General features: G+C 42.5%; 1 protein-coding gene across 1 annotated transcript; it reads left to right on the top strand.

The window, feature by feature from the left end:
• Nucleotides 1–12,856, top strand: zc3h11a (zinc finger CCCH-type containing 11A). The gene is made up of 17 exons (XM_039796860.1): nucleotides 1–387; nucleotides 1,527–1,598; nucleotides 2,502–2,626; nucleotides 2,744–2,863; nucleotides 4,114–4,237; nucleotides 4,348–4,530; nucleotides 4,639–4,704; nucleotides 4,843–5,016; nucleotides 5,581–5,658; nucleotides 5,763–5,861; nucleotides 7,139–7,198; nucleotides 7,315–7,836; nucleotides 8,732–8,802; nucleotides 8,895–9,462; nucleotides 9,826–9,998; nucleotides 10,413–10,609; nucleotides 11,546–12,856. Exons 3-17 carry the CDS (start codon nucleotides 2,573–2,575, stop codon nucleotides 11,769–11,771), a joined length of 2,715 nt encoding a protein of 904 aa, XP_039652794.1. The 5' UTR covers nucleotides 1–387; nucleotides 1,527–1,598; nucleotides 2,502–2,572; the 3' UTR covers nucleotides 11,772–12,856.
• The last annotated feature ends 1,247 nt before the right edge of the window (nucleotides 12,857–14,103 follow it).

The raw sequence follows: 14,103 nt of genomic DNA, 5'->3' as shown, positions 1-14,103 counted from the left end.
AGCATCGCATACTTTGTCTACATAATATCTTTGGTTGTTGCATTGTAGTGTTCAAATATGAAAGCGAATACCACGGCAATTGCAAAACAAACAGCCGTCTTAACAACAAATAGCTAACATAGCTAGCTAACGTTAACGATAAGGTCGCGAGATATTGGTGGTAGGCCTCTTCTATGTAGCATGAGCTAAATATAATTCTAGACTAACGTTAGACCAGCACAATATGTCTAATATGGCTAATAATTAGTCAGGCTACACAAAAATCAAAAGTCAAGCTATTGTTTATTTCATATTTTATAAGTCTAATATTTGCCGATCTTTCCATCACTGCTGGGAATCGCTCGTAGTTTTTTCCAGCTAACTTTGGGCTACTTTTATTATTCAACAGTAAGTATCTGATTGTTTGTTTTTTAACTTGTCTTTGGTTTTAACCTCTGACCATATATACTTTAAACCAACACTAAAGGTGACCTGTAAGCTATGATATTTGCCGATTCTGGTTAACGTTATCTGTCTCAGATAGTTTAGCCCGTAACTGATTATAGACTTCTGTGGTTGGGGCTCCAGGGGAAGTATTTATTTGACTTGCAATGCTAGTGAGTAACTTTGTGGATCCTTATTTTTATCCCAGTGTAAGTGATATTTTGCCTCTGTAGAGTGTATTCTCCTGTTCCTTAAGATGGAAGCCAGAGCTTTTCTTCAGGCTGATCATGAGTGTCGAGCTAATAAGGCCTCCATGTCTTGGGAAAATAAACACCCCAAGTCTGGACTCCCGAAAGTTATTTATTTGGATACTTGAAATGTATAAACATTGGCAGATAATGTAATGAAGTCTGATAATGTAACTGAGTCTTTCCACTGAACTGGACCTCTGTTATAACCAAATTCCAGTTTGCACTGGAGACATTGTTGAGAGCATATCTGTCTCACTGTACTGTACCTGTGTGTGGAAATGTCCAACTGTCTACTTTGTATTTGTGCACACCTGTCTGTCTCTTAATAACACCCTTTTCAGTTCCCTGGGGAGTGTTTTTGATTGATTTGTAGGTTTAAAACCATCATCTTGGCCCTTTGTGGGAGTCCCTGGAAATGGATAGCTTGCCCCCATGAGAATACATTGGCAGAAGATGGTATTTTTTTTTCTTCTCTTCAGCAATGGCTGAAAATCTCTAGAGGCTTGAATATCCTGTCCTTTTTTTTCTACTGCCATCACCCAAATTTCACCAAGTCCAAGAAGAAGCTGAGGATTGTTTTCCCACCGACCATCCATCCCCTTTTTGCCACATCAATTTAAGCATTTTTGGATCCATTTTTCTTTCTTTCATTAGTTACGCCAATTAATAAAAAAGAATAATAAAAAAAAAAAAAAATCCCCAAAGGACTCTATTGCATCCACCATCAGTAATGTTTAGCAGTCTGGCGGAGATGTCTCAGAGTCTCAGAAAAGGGATGTCGTAGGAAGACAAGTGTCTCTGGGCGACCCACCCCCCTTTTCCTCTTATCTCACGGATCAAGTGTTCCTTCAGGACTCTATACCACCGCGGAGACCCCCTACCAGCAGTGCGCTCAAGAGGGAGACAACCTCTCAGCCACCTCAGGTAAAGATGGCATAATGCTAATAATAAAATCCAAATTGGCTTGTTAGTACAGATGGTATGAGAAAGAAAAATGGTGGGGGTCACTGATTGGTCAACCGGTCACAGTTAGTTGCATCACCTGTTTAATTTTTTTGTTTACATCTCATTCATACATATTTTCCTTCAGTAAAGATATTTCTACTCTTTGCACACAGACAGACTAAAAAACAGGACTGTCCCTTAAGAAATACTCAACTTAAAGCCAAATTATTTTAGTGCTATTTTCCTTCTTAGTTTCCACATATGCAGGCAAGAAGGCTACTTGTCAGAGAACACAGCATCTGGTGTCGTGTGTTATCAAACAAACATGGACACTTCTTTGCAGCGCCATTATTGAATGGAGTTAAAAGGGTCTATTTAACCGGAAGTAAACGGTTGCCTTAAAATGACAGCGCTTGCCTCTCTTCTCTTCAGAGGCTGAAAAAAGAAACTAGGCAGCGCTGATCAATCACATGCTAGCATTACGCCACCCACCAGAAGGAGCGTTTATTGCTCCGGTGCTTTCTGTTAGTTGTTGACGCGAAAGGAAATATCACAGCTTCTTTTCTCTGGTCATGTAGCACTGATTTCAAAAATGTTTGTGCTATTCCACTGCATAGACAGCCCAGTTTTATGAAAAACCCTCTTTTCAGTGCTAAAATACTTCATTTTTTCAAACCCAAAAGGTTGTGTGGTGATGATATTGTACTCCATTGCACTTTATTCTGGTATTCCACTATTTTGTAAGGAAAAAAACTGCATGTAGACTTGTTGGTGCTAGTTTTACCTGTGCAGACATGTTGGAAAAGTGTTAGTGAATGGATGTAGCGGAGTAGGGATTTAGTTGCTGATGTGTTGCTGTGCTCTGTCTTGTTGGCCCTGAAGAGAACCAGCTGCTGGGTTTAAAGGTCCTAACCGCATCACCTCCACCACTCAAGACGCATACCAGCATTACTATGACCAACCATGGAGATGACTGCTACTTCTTCTACTATTCCACCTGCACTAAAGTAAGCAAAGTTTGAGCACAAAGCTTCCATGTACACACATACTGTAGTAACCAGTTGGAAAGTGACTGGTGACCAGGAGGAAGAGTAGGGTCTTACTGTGTTTGATTCGTGGTGCAGGGAGACAGCTGCCCATTCAGACACTGTGAGGCGGCCATGGGCAGTGAGATCGTCTGCAACCTCTGGCAGGAGGGACGCTGCTTCCGTACCGTCTGCAAGTTTCGCCACATGGAGATAACAGTAAGCAACATTTTGATACAATTTTTAAACAAAGCTTATATCTCCTTCAAGCTTTGCCCACTCGAGGCTGTGCGTTGTGTGTTGACTGGCCATTAACGAAGGGTAGAAAAAGTCTCCCTGTAAACCTGGGCCAGGAGCTCCACTCCTGCCCCTGGACCTGTTGGGAGGAACACTTAATGTACTGGAAAGGCACTCCCATAACACGCCTGTCAGCATGCTACATTACAGTGGTCACAGTCCATTAAATACATTCATTAATATTTACTTATATAAACGGTTGTTACAATGAAATATCTATACATCGTTGGTGACCGGGTGTGCATCTCTCCCTTACAAGACGACCCCATACATGGTCTACGATACACTGATACACAGTAGAGCTGTCAATCTTCCTCTATAATACCATTCAAATTTCATTTGTTATTTTTTGGAAATATTCAAATAATATTCGAAGCAACATGTTTCTTTCAGATTGTCACGTTTCTGAGAATACAGCTATTAGAAGGTAATAAATGAAGTCGAAGCTAAGTCTGACAGCTAACATTACATTTAGCTGTCTCCATGAAGCTCCCATCTAAGCTACTATAACTCGCAGTTAGGAAAGAAGAACGAGCTGACTAATATAAAGCCATGTTAAAACTATTTCCCATCCTTCAGATTTCCAGCCGCAGCCTGTCACCACCTCCCCCTGTACTAATGTTATAGCTCCGTGATCTAAAGACCTCACAATGCCTTGTGTTTCTCACTCCCGCATACTTATTGTTCATCAGACGTGACATGGCAAAAGCATCGCGGGTAGGCCAAGGTGAGAAGAGGGAGATTAGCCAACATATTTATAATAAAAAAAAAAATCACAGTCGAATAGTAACTTCAGCATTCGAAAAGTATACATTTTTTTACTATTCGAATTATATTCGACTTTGGGAATTCGTTCCAACAGCCCTAATGCACAGGGTACGTGTAACAGTGTAGTCGTATCTGTGATAATGCAACCGGATTCCGATTAGTATCAGTCAATCTTTTCACTCCTAGTTGGTAGGCTTAATTTGGGATTTAGAGTACAGTAGGCTCCTTTTTCCCTTTTTGGTTTAATTTTTTTTTATTCTGCAATACATCAACATATTTGCCTTACAGATGGGGCTAATTCCTCCATAATATCAAAAAATATTTTTTTTCACAGATTCATTTGAGATGTGACCATCTTTTCCGTGCGTGCTGTTACATGTTGTGTATCTCTTTCATCTGAACAGAAAAACCGAAAGGAGATATCTTGTTATTGGGAGAACCAGGCAGCTGGCTGCCAGAAGCCACACTGCGCCTTCTTCCATGAAAAGCCCCGCTACATCGATGGGATCTTTGTCCCACCTGATAAAGGTGAGTGGACTTTTCTTTAGCAAACACGCTAAGAATTGAAATGTGGAGAGTTTAAGACCGTTAAATCCGCCTGTGAAAGGCAGTAATGGTAAGTGCTGTAATTCTCCCAGGTCTAAGCAGAAAAGAGGAACAGCCCCATGAGGAGCCGTCCCCCCCGCCAGCTGCCCCCCTCCCCACCGCAGCCAATCCCCAGCTCAGAGGCGTCATCAAGACAGAGAACCAGGAGCCAGTACCGAGCCCCACACACCCACCAGTGGTGATCAATCCAGCAGACGATGATGAGGATGAAGATGGTGAGCAGGATTTAAACTCAAAATGACTGCATTGTCTCTTCTAATCCTAATTTTGAGCCAATATCTTCCTTGTGATCTTTAGCACTCGCTTGTCTTTATTTTTTCCAGACCAGTACTCCGAGGAGGGAGAGGATGGAAAGGTTGGCTCTTCTCCTAGAAAACTACCCAAATCAGGTGAGACTGGTCAGAGACTTAACTTTGGTAACACAATTGGTTATAATTTGTGACCAAAGCTGTACTACACACAACTCCTGAATGCCCTTTATGGAGTCATTGTGTTTTTTTTTATAGTCGAATGTCGTGTCTTGACAGGTGACTCACTGAACTTCGGAGTGAGCACCCTGGAGGAGATCCGGCTGAGGAAGGCCCTGAAGGCCAGCATGAAGAGAGCTGGTTACCCCATCCAGAGTGCTGATACTTCGGCCAATGGGGAGAAAGAAAACATCCAGTCATTCTTTCGACCACCCCTCTACGGGGAGGGAGATGGTAAAAACCAGGAATTTGTCCGTTTGTCAGAATAGCAGGGAGTTGATACCCCACTCTGCATCCTTCCTCCTGCCAGATTAACTCATTTGGTGTTATATCTTTCGGTCTGATGATATTGTGGAATATAGTTTTGGGGGATTGTGTTAATTGATGAATTTGCTCAACATGAATACTGCTAGCATAAACATTGTATGTATGATCAGCTCATAGGCATATCAATGCCTGGGGTCTGTAAATAAATCCAGAAAAATGGACTGTTAGCTTGACTGCTGTTGCTACTGTGCAGCAGCATTGTTTGGACAAAACTGATTCATTTCAGGCCTTATGCACTGAAATATTCTACTCGTGGTTGCTTGGAAACAGCATCTTACTTGGTTCTGTCTCCCATCTGATGATAAGATGAAGATATCTGGTCTCGATATTCCCCTCTTAAAAACTAAAAATAAATGTTAGTGTTGAATGGCTAAAAAATAATTAAAATTGTAACCGACTTTCATTCCTAATGAGAAGTAAAATCATTATTTTCCTGTTCTCAACCAGCACCTGTTCCCTCTTTCAACCTAGGCCCACTTGTCTTTGAAGAAACTTGGAGACCACGAGGCAGTGTGGCCGAAAGGCTCGGAAGGAAGATGCCCAACACTGGTACGTTTCTCTTTGTCCCACCTTATCACCAGATGTAGTGCCAGTGCTAATAATGATGGTCTTAATTGCATGGATTAGAAGCTCATGACTTGTCCTTGCCGTAGACGTGAACATTGCAGAAGGTGTCCCACTGAAAAGGAGTCTGGCTGGGCGTCTGGGCCGAGTTGTGGATGAGGAAGAGCCAATAATGCCCCCTCAGAAAGGTGAGAATCAGGATACATCAAAAACGAGTTAATTGGTCACCCAACACCACCTCAAAATCATTAAGTAGGGCTGCACAATTAAACGCAGTTTTATCGAAATCGCAACATGGACTAGTGCAATCTCAGCGCGGTAATGTTTGGTGGCGTGCGCCTAAAATTTGCTGCAACCATACAAAGTGTATTTGCGGGCCACTAAACGACTATAACGTATTTGGTGGGCCGCCGGCAGCTAGCGCAAAACATATATATAGAGGTTCACTCCTCGACGCAGCGGGTCCGTGTTCGACTCCGACCTGTAATGGCAAAATTACATATAAGCATAATTTCTTATATTTTTGTTTTATTTCTACTTTGATTTTCTTACAATACTGAAAGAGAGTTTATCTCATTTCCACTTCTTGATGTTGATTCTAACTAAGTGAGACATCCAGTCTGGAACATAATGTGAGTACTGTTCGCCTGAACCGATAAAGGTGCAAGGCCACAGTAAACTAGCTTTCTCTGCCTATTCAGTTTTTCCCATGCCAGTTGAGATGTAACTGGGGGGGGTAAAAGTCGTACAGGGAGGAGGAGGTGAGATGGCTCAGAGATGTCTCTTGTGTTTTTTTGATTATCTTCATGTGTATCAGATTGCCCGTAAGAATTGTAGCGTCATAATAAGCCAAGTGCGTGTGTGCTGTCACTCTGAAGATGCATATAAGCCTAGTGTTTCTGTTCACTCATTTGAGGGACTGACTCCACACGGGGCTGCTGTGCCTTTTGTGAAATCATGTTGCTCCTATATTTGCAAATATATTTTTAATAAAATACAAAAACCTAACTTGGTTTAGTCTCCTACTGTCTTATTTGTTTCACTTTACTAAACTTTCAAAACTTTACTCCTGCTGCAAAAGAAACTTCCACAACAGACCTGTGCCCCTTTGCTGCATGTCATTCTCCCTCTGTCTCCCCTTTCATGTCTTCAGCTGTCCTGTCAAAAATACAGGCCTAAAAAATAATCTCAAAAGAACAGATCCTCGCAAAAATCACACTATAATAATTTTTTTATATATATATATTCAATGAAAATGAGTGATTCAAAAATGATCATTCCCTCCAATATCGTGAATCATATCGCAATCGCAATATCAGTCAAAATAAACGCGATTTAGATATTTTTCTCGTATCGTGCAGTCCTAATCTTAAAGTGGGAAGGGCAATGGTTACAGTTTTGATGGGGCACATAATTTACAATTTCTAGAAGGAAAAATGTCCTTACCTTTTTCTTTCATCTACAGCTTTTAAACCTGTTAAGGACAGACTTGGACTGCCTCGGTCTGTTGCACCCGCTGAACCAGGTAAGAAGTGTGACGGATACGAGAGGCTGTCATTGTCCAGGATTTTGTCTGGAAAGATATGAATCACGCACGTTGATTAAAACCTTGTTTATCGTTGTCCTGAACCTTCCCAACAGCCGTGGCCGACGTTGAGTCAAAGAGAGCCCCTGAGCAGATTCGCATCAAAACTCTGGAGGAGATCAGACAGGAGAAGGCAGCCAAGTCTCAGAGCCAGAAGCATCAATCTTCAGCCGTGGCTTCAGAAGTCAACGCCACCAAAACCGCCAAGGGTGTCAAGCGAGCCATCACCGTCAAAGACAACTCCATTAGGCACGTCAAACTGTTCTCGGAGATCCTCGGCGCCAAGAAGAAAAGGCAGGAGGAACCGGAACAGAACCCCAGCCCTAAGAAATCCAAGCACACGGTGGAGAAAGCTCCAGGCAAGAGCCAGGCAGAGTCTGACCCAGCGGGTCCTGGTCCTGAGGCTACAAACGCGTGGGAGGTTAGAGTAAAGACCCTGGAGGAGATCCGCAGGGAGAAGGCGGCAAAGATTCGGGCTCAGCCGGCCCCGGAGGCCGAAGACAAGAAGAGCTCTGATGCTGAGGTGAACGACGTTAAGAAGCCTCGCCTACTGCGCATCAAGAAACTGGCTTCCCAAAGTAAGACGGCCCTTACACTTCTGTAGTTTTGTTCCCGGTGTGTTGACACAAGGAATGTAACTGTTGTTAACTCTGCTGTTGTAAATGTCTTTCAGATTGAATTAGATTTTAAATTTGCTAATCCTCATTTTACATGCCACTAGGGCCGGGGCGATATGGACCAAAAATCATATCTCTGTATTTTTCGGCTCAATGGCGATACATGATCGGTATTTTCAACAGTAACCGATGTTTTTAAAATGGAGAGAGGAAGAATTGCTTTTTCCTACCCGATTCCCTCCTCCTTGGGCTGTCAAGAAACACATTGGCGTGATGTCTCCGTCAATGCGCCCTCATATTGGAAATGTTGGCACAGTTGCCATTTTATCCACCACTTTTTCCAACCATCATCAGGTTATACTAACAAGTAATGTTCCCATAGCCTACAGCAGACGGAGACTGAGCGGTCTGCTCGGCACATCATCCGTGCAGACTGAGGTTTCAACTGGGTTATTGGCGCAAAGCCTTTTTTCTCCCAATAAGCCTTTCTGACGGAAATCTGTGAGGCCAAAATAAACCAAACAATACATACAACTACTAATCCTTACGCAGTTTGAGTTGTAAATTTCGACACGCCTCGTCATTGCATACCCAGCAATAAACCTGCCTAGTGTGCAGTAGATCGGACGAATTGACCGACACCTGGACCAATGGGCACACACACGCACAGAGTCCTTCAATCATTAGATGTTGTTGAATTTTTAGTAGTATTTTCACTGTAAATGCATATCTCTTCCAAAAATCGGTTATCGGTTTCATTAACCACTAATAATTGGTATCGGCCTTGAAAAAAAAAATAAAACAGTATCTTCCGATTCCCTCATTTTTAACATGAAATTTATGTTGAACTTGGCAGGCAACGTCACAACACCGAAGAGTGCTGAAGTGACCGAGAAGCCACTGAAAACTCCTACTGCTGCTCCTGAGGTAAAGTCTGTAAGATACTGCAGCGTTGGCTGTGGTTGCTTGTTGTTCTGTGGACTCTTGTGTGTGACGGTGGTTTTCCTGTATCCTTCTAGCCCAGTACTGCCACCAGTAACAATGTCAAGGTGAAGACCTTTGAGGAGATCATGCAGGAGAAACGTCTTCGCAAGCAGGAGATGGAGGAGCAGGCCAAAGCCTCAGCTGAAACCGAGCCTTCTCCGAAACTGGCCGATGAAGGAACCCTCAAGAGGAAGGTTCCTTCTAGAGTCGGTCTTACATGCCCAGGCTCCTCATCGCCTTCCTCCACCCCTCTGGCTCCGGACTCTACCCCTCCCACCCAAAAACAGATCCCCCTTAAATCCAAGGTCGCTTCCCCTCTGAACAGCACTGCTTCTGGTACAAGAGGTGCTGCTGTTCCAGCTGCGACCTCAATCCCTGCGAAGCAGAGCTCTTCTCCACTGGAGGCCGAGCCCAAGTCCGACTCCCAGAGCCCCAGCGGCCCGGGGAAGGTCCCAGACAAAAACGCAAAGAGTTCCGCCGCACCGTCTGCAGCCAAGCAGGCCAGAGCAGCTCCTCGGGGTCCCGCTGCCGGGGCCCGTGCTTCTGATAAAGCATTGAACAATAATCAGAAGAAATCCCCAGAACACACTGCAGACACCAAAGGTATTGCACCTTTCATTTATTTACTTCATTTTGCAACCCATGTTTCTGTTTGAGCATAGGAAAACCCACCTTAGTCCTGAATAGGCAGGGGAAATCTCTGACCTGTTTGATAATGTACAAGCTGTGCATTCACCCGCATAACAGTGACCTTGTTATTATCCATCTGCAGACACCTGTTTTCTCTACAAATGTCATGTAAACAAAAGGCACATTTCTACTTAATTGGGGCATAGTTTTTAGAGAAGCCTGATGGTTTGTGACACACGCGTGTCACAATGCCTCAACACAGGAAAGCGCAACGACGCACTTCCTGTCTTCCACTGTTCCACTATAACAATCATCAAAACATTGCCTCCTTTTCAGTGAGGCCCAAGCTGAACGTGAAGCCGTCTGTGGTGAAGCCAGCGGTGCAGGTGAAGCCGGGCCAGAAGAGGAGGGGAGCAGAGCGATCAGCTGTTGCTGCTGTTAAGCCTCTGAACAGCGTCTCTACAGTGCTGGAGGATGCACAGCAGGAGACGCCATGCAGAGACAGACAGGTTGGTCATGGTCATTCTGTATCTCCATATTAGTCTGTCCAGAGCATGCACAAAGACCTTTTCAAATGTATCTTACATTAATTTGATGTGGCACATTTCATATTTGCTTTTATATTTCCTTACATTTCCTCATTTGTGTATATTTGCATTCATCTTTTTATTTACCTCATTTAAATTATTTATTTCTAATACTTTCTGGAAGTATTTTACACACCCTCCTAGTTTTGTTAAATAGTTTATGCCCATTTACACTGTTGGTCATAACATGTTCCCTTTTTTATATTCTGCCTAGAGTTAATGAAATTGTCACCTAATCTTAAATTTAAAGAAGAAAAGTGGAGATAAAGTATCATAGGGAATCTAAACAATCTAGTGCCGTTAATGACCTCTGTTAACTTTTTGTTCCGTTGTCAGGAGTCCCTGGCCTCCAATGCTGAGGCTCAGCTGAGCTCTGCTGTTCCCCAAAGTCCCAGCATGCTGTTGGACTGCTCCGGCTCCAGCCCACCGGGAGAGGAGCTCCAGACTGTCCCTGTCTTCAAACGGAGCCAAGAAACCAAGCCGACTGTTAATGATGCTACTGCTGCCAGAGAGGCCTGCACAGTCCCCCAAAGGTAAAGGTCCACAGAGAGCTTAAACATGTCCACTTAAAGTTTGAACATGAACACTAATTTCTTAGTTATGTCAGACTTAACCAAGCAAAAGTCTGTGGGCAGGTGTGGGGAGTGATGTATTCATTCTGGCCAAATTAAAGGAACAATTTTAACTTTACACAACAACTTGTTTAACTGTATGCAAGTAAGAAATGTTATTACAGGATACCACCAAAACAATGCTGATTCTGATTAAGAGCAAACAGTCTTTCTTACACAAAATGTCCCATTTATTTAAAGTGCTCATATTATGCTTTTGGGCTTTTTCCCTTTCCTTTATTGTGTTATATATCTTTTTTTTGTGCATGTTATAGGTTTACAAAGTGAAAAAGCCCAAAGTCCACCCCAAAGGGACTTACCATCTCCAACAGAAAACACTGTTCACAAACTGTTCCAAACAGCTCTATTGTAGTCCAGCCTTTACCTCGGAGACGAACGTGCGTCACTTTGTAACACACGTTATAATGCTCGCCTATCTGCTAGCGTGGCACGCCCTCATACTCTGCTTCTGACTGGCTAGTAGTCCTTACCTAGCTACTGCACATGTGCGACTCCCAACAAAGATGGAACAGAAGGGAGATGTCTCACTCTGTAGCTAAAACAAAGAGCTCAACACACAGGGTGAAAAGAGGAGCTGCAGCAATGTGCAGTACAACAACCACATAAACCTATTCTGGTCCAACCTCTAAATACAATTATGAACCTGAAAATGAGCATATATATGAGCACTTTAACACAAACGTCTCAAACACATCAGTGTTTAATGCCGTCATTAGACCACAACAAATGCAGAAGAACTATGCCAACTTTTCCACCCAACTTTGCCTCCTATCGGCCCATTATTATATTCTCATTAGCAAGTGACCCGAGAGTAAAACTCCTCTGTATTCGTTTCAGCCCAGTCCTGAAGACTCCCACTCAGCCCAAGTCCCGGAGACTGAGCGTAGCCGCGTCCCGCACCGTCTCCACCTCCAGCGCTGCTGCCTCGTCCTCCTCCGCTGTGGACGACTTCGAGGAGCTGATCAACGAGTTCACCGACAACGACCATCTGGAGGGAGACGTGGACCCTGGCATGGAAGAGGACGACCTGCTGCAGGAACTTTCAGAGATGATTGACAGCTGAGGGCTCCGTCCAGCACAATCAGCCCCCCCCCCCAACAACCATTTCGAGTAAACCCAGTCAGCCACTAGCTACCATGGGGCGTTTTTAAAGATATTATTTTCTGAAGAAGTTCAACTTATTTTAAGCTTTAGATTCATGTTTGTTTTTCTTCTCCTTCATTTCCTTCCCATGTGATCATCTGCTCACCCCAGGGGTTTCTGCAGGGCGTATTTTTTTTTCATTTTTATCACGTATGTTCATGATCATTCGGGTCAAAGTTTTTGTTGCTGGGAGATGTTAAGAACATTATCATTTTGTCAGGAACCCTGGAAAATGTTAAATCTTGGGAACGATGAATGAGTAATTTTAGAGGGAAGTCCTATCTGTATACTGTGTATGCAAAGGGAAGAGCCAGCGGAGTATAGAAATAATGAAAACTGCTGCACTTGCAGTAGCCTGCCCCCGACTACTTGTGTTTTTGTTTTTATATATGTGAGTGGACAAAGACTGCTGTTGCCCAGCTATTTCCCAGATTATAGATCATGACATTTAAATGTATAATTTTTAATTTAACGATGACCCTGTCAACAAAGCTCAGGTCCGAGCCTGAGAGGAAGTTACTCTGAAGCTAATCAGCCGTGTTAGTGTCGGGATCGTTTTACCCATCAGGTGTATGTAGTTTATAGGTTTTCCACTCAGTGCACCTTCTACCACTGGCTGTTCCTTAGTGTTTTTATAATGTTTGACCGAAACGTACGTGTTTTTTTTAAACTAGTTCTTTTATTCAGTGGGCATACTTTTGAAACAACTAGTCTGGAATAAAAGTGCAAGTGCTCTCTGGGCTTTGTTAATGAACACCTCAGGGACTGTTTTTATGTTCCTGATATGATTGACAAACACTGTATTTGAATTCAACAATGCTGTCTTTAGTTGTCTTTTTCTCTTTGGTGTTGGCATTGTTTTATCAATGTGGTCTGAGAAAAGATCAACTTGTTTTTTTTGGTCTTAACATGTGTTTGCTCTGTCCTGATCCTTTTACACAGCTTGCTATTCAAAGGGACTTGTACATATTACTGTGTAAATAAAAAGCTGCTTTTAATGATCAATAATTGATGATTTAAAATGGCATTCAGCCAATACTTTGACCCGGGTTTGGGGATCAACATCAGGTGCTGATACATAAAAGTTGTTTATAACTGGTGACTTCTTTTTATTCAACCTAGCTCAGAGATCTGGGGGGTGGGGACCAAATTGTTAATCTTTCAAAAATGTCAACATGAACCCAATATTATTATATCAAATATAAATCAGCCTATTTGTGGGGAAAAAAACAATTATAGGCTTACTGGCCTATAGGTTAAATAGTCACTAAGGTAGCCATCCACAGATACAGCTAATCATAAGCATTTACTGTATGTTGAACATTAAAACACGATTTATAAAATCATGCCAACAATTATGTTAATAGCATAGTGTTGCATGCATTAATAAAACTGTATTTAGGCTTTAGGCCACCCACACGTTATAGTAGGTCTAGTTTAATATACAATTTATACAATACAATAGCTTACACTAGCTTTTAACAAACATAACAGTTTGTTCATCTATTTCATTCCACACAGTGAGGTAGTAGAAGTACACAACCTAGATGAGATTAAAAGGAGATTACAAACCATGATATAAATGTGGTGGACAAAATATTAAAAAACACCTTTGTATAACGCAATACAATTCAAAAGCACCACAAACTGCAGCCTCCAAAATGACCATGAAGTTGAGTGAATCAACACCTTTCTAAAGCAGTTTCAACAGACTGAACATTAAAACCTTCATGAAGGAGGGTTAATTGCAGGGCTACTTTCTGCACTGGTCTTAAACTAGGTGTACTTAAAGGGTCATTTCGTTTTTTTTCAACCTGGACCCTATTTTCCCATGCATTGTCTAAGAGTGACGAATGTGAACAAAAATCTTTGAAGTGGGTCCAGTATTGAGCGAGAGCGCTGCAACCGGCAGCCGCTAAACGTGCGTAGCGATCGTATAGTGCAAATGTGCACTGTCAATTTCATCCACTAAAAGTGCTGTTTTTGCCACTGACAGGCTCAGAGTGTCTGACAACATTATGGAAAGGATCCCTACAGAGATAGACCTTTTGTTAAATAGTAAAACCCAAAATCGCTATCGCCAACCTCACCAGACTCCATTTAAATAAACAATACTTTTAGCGTGTATAGAGCCAGCATATTTTCACATAAATGGGTGAATTAAGGGTTTATTTCAACCAACGGAACCAAATCAAAAGATTGGTGTTCACAAACACATAGGACAAAAACTAAAACTAAAAAAACTAAAACTA

The sequence above is a fragment of the Perca fluviatilis genome, chromosome 4 (genome assembly GCF_010015445.1).
Source record: "Perca fluviatilis chromosome 4, GENO_Pfluv_1.0, whole genome shotgun sequence".
Taxonomy (NCBI): domain Eukaryota; kingdom Metazoa; phylum Chordata; class Actinopteri; order Perciformes; family Percidae; genus Perca; species Perca fluviatilis.
Note: the sequence above shows the minus strand (reverse complement) of the source record. Positions and strands in the feature narration are given on the sequence as shown.

What these genes read in the sequence shown, in the direction of transcription:
- zc3h11a (XM_039796860.1), top strand. Translation starts at nt 2,573, where the DNA reads ATGACCAACCATGGAGATGACTGCTACTTCTTCTACTATTCCACCTGC. An exon ending in AAGGAAGATGCCCAACACTG is followed by an intron (nt 5,659 to 5,762) that starts GTACGTTTCTCT and finishes TCCTTGCCGTAG; the next exon opens with ACGTGAACATTGCAGAAGGT. An exon ending in ACACACTGCAGACACCAAAG is followed by an intron (nt 9,463 to 9,825) that starts GTATTGCACCTT and finishes CCTCCTTTTCAG; the next exon opens with TGAGGCCCAAGCTGAACGTG.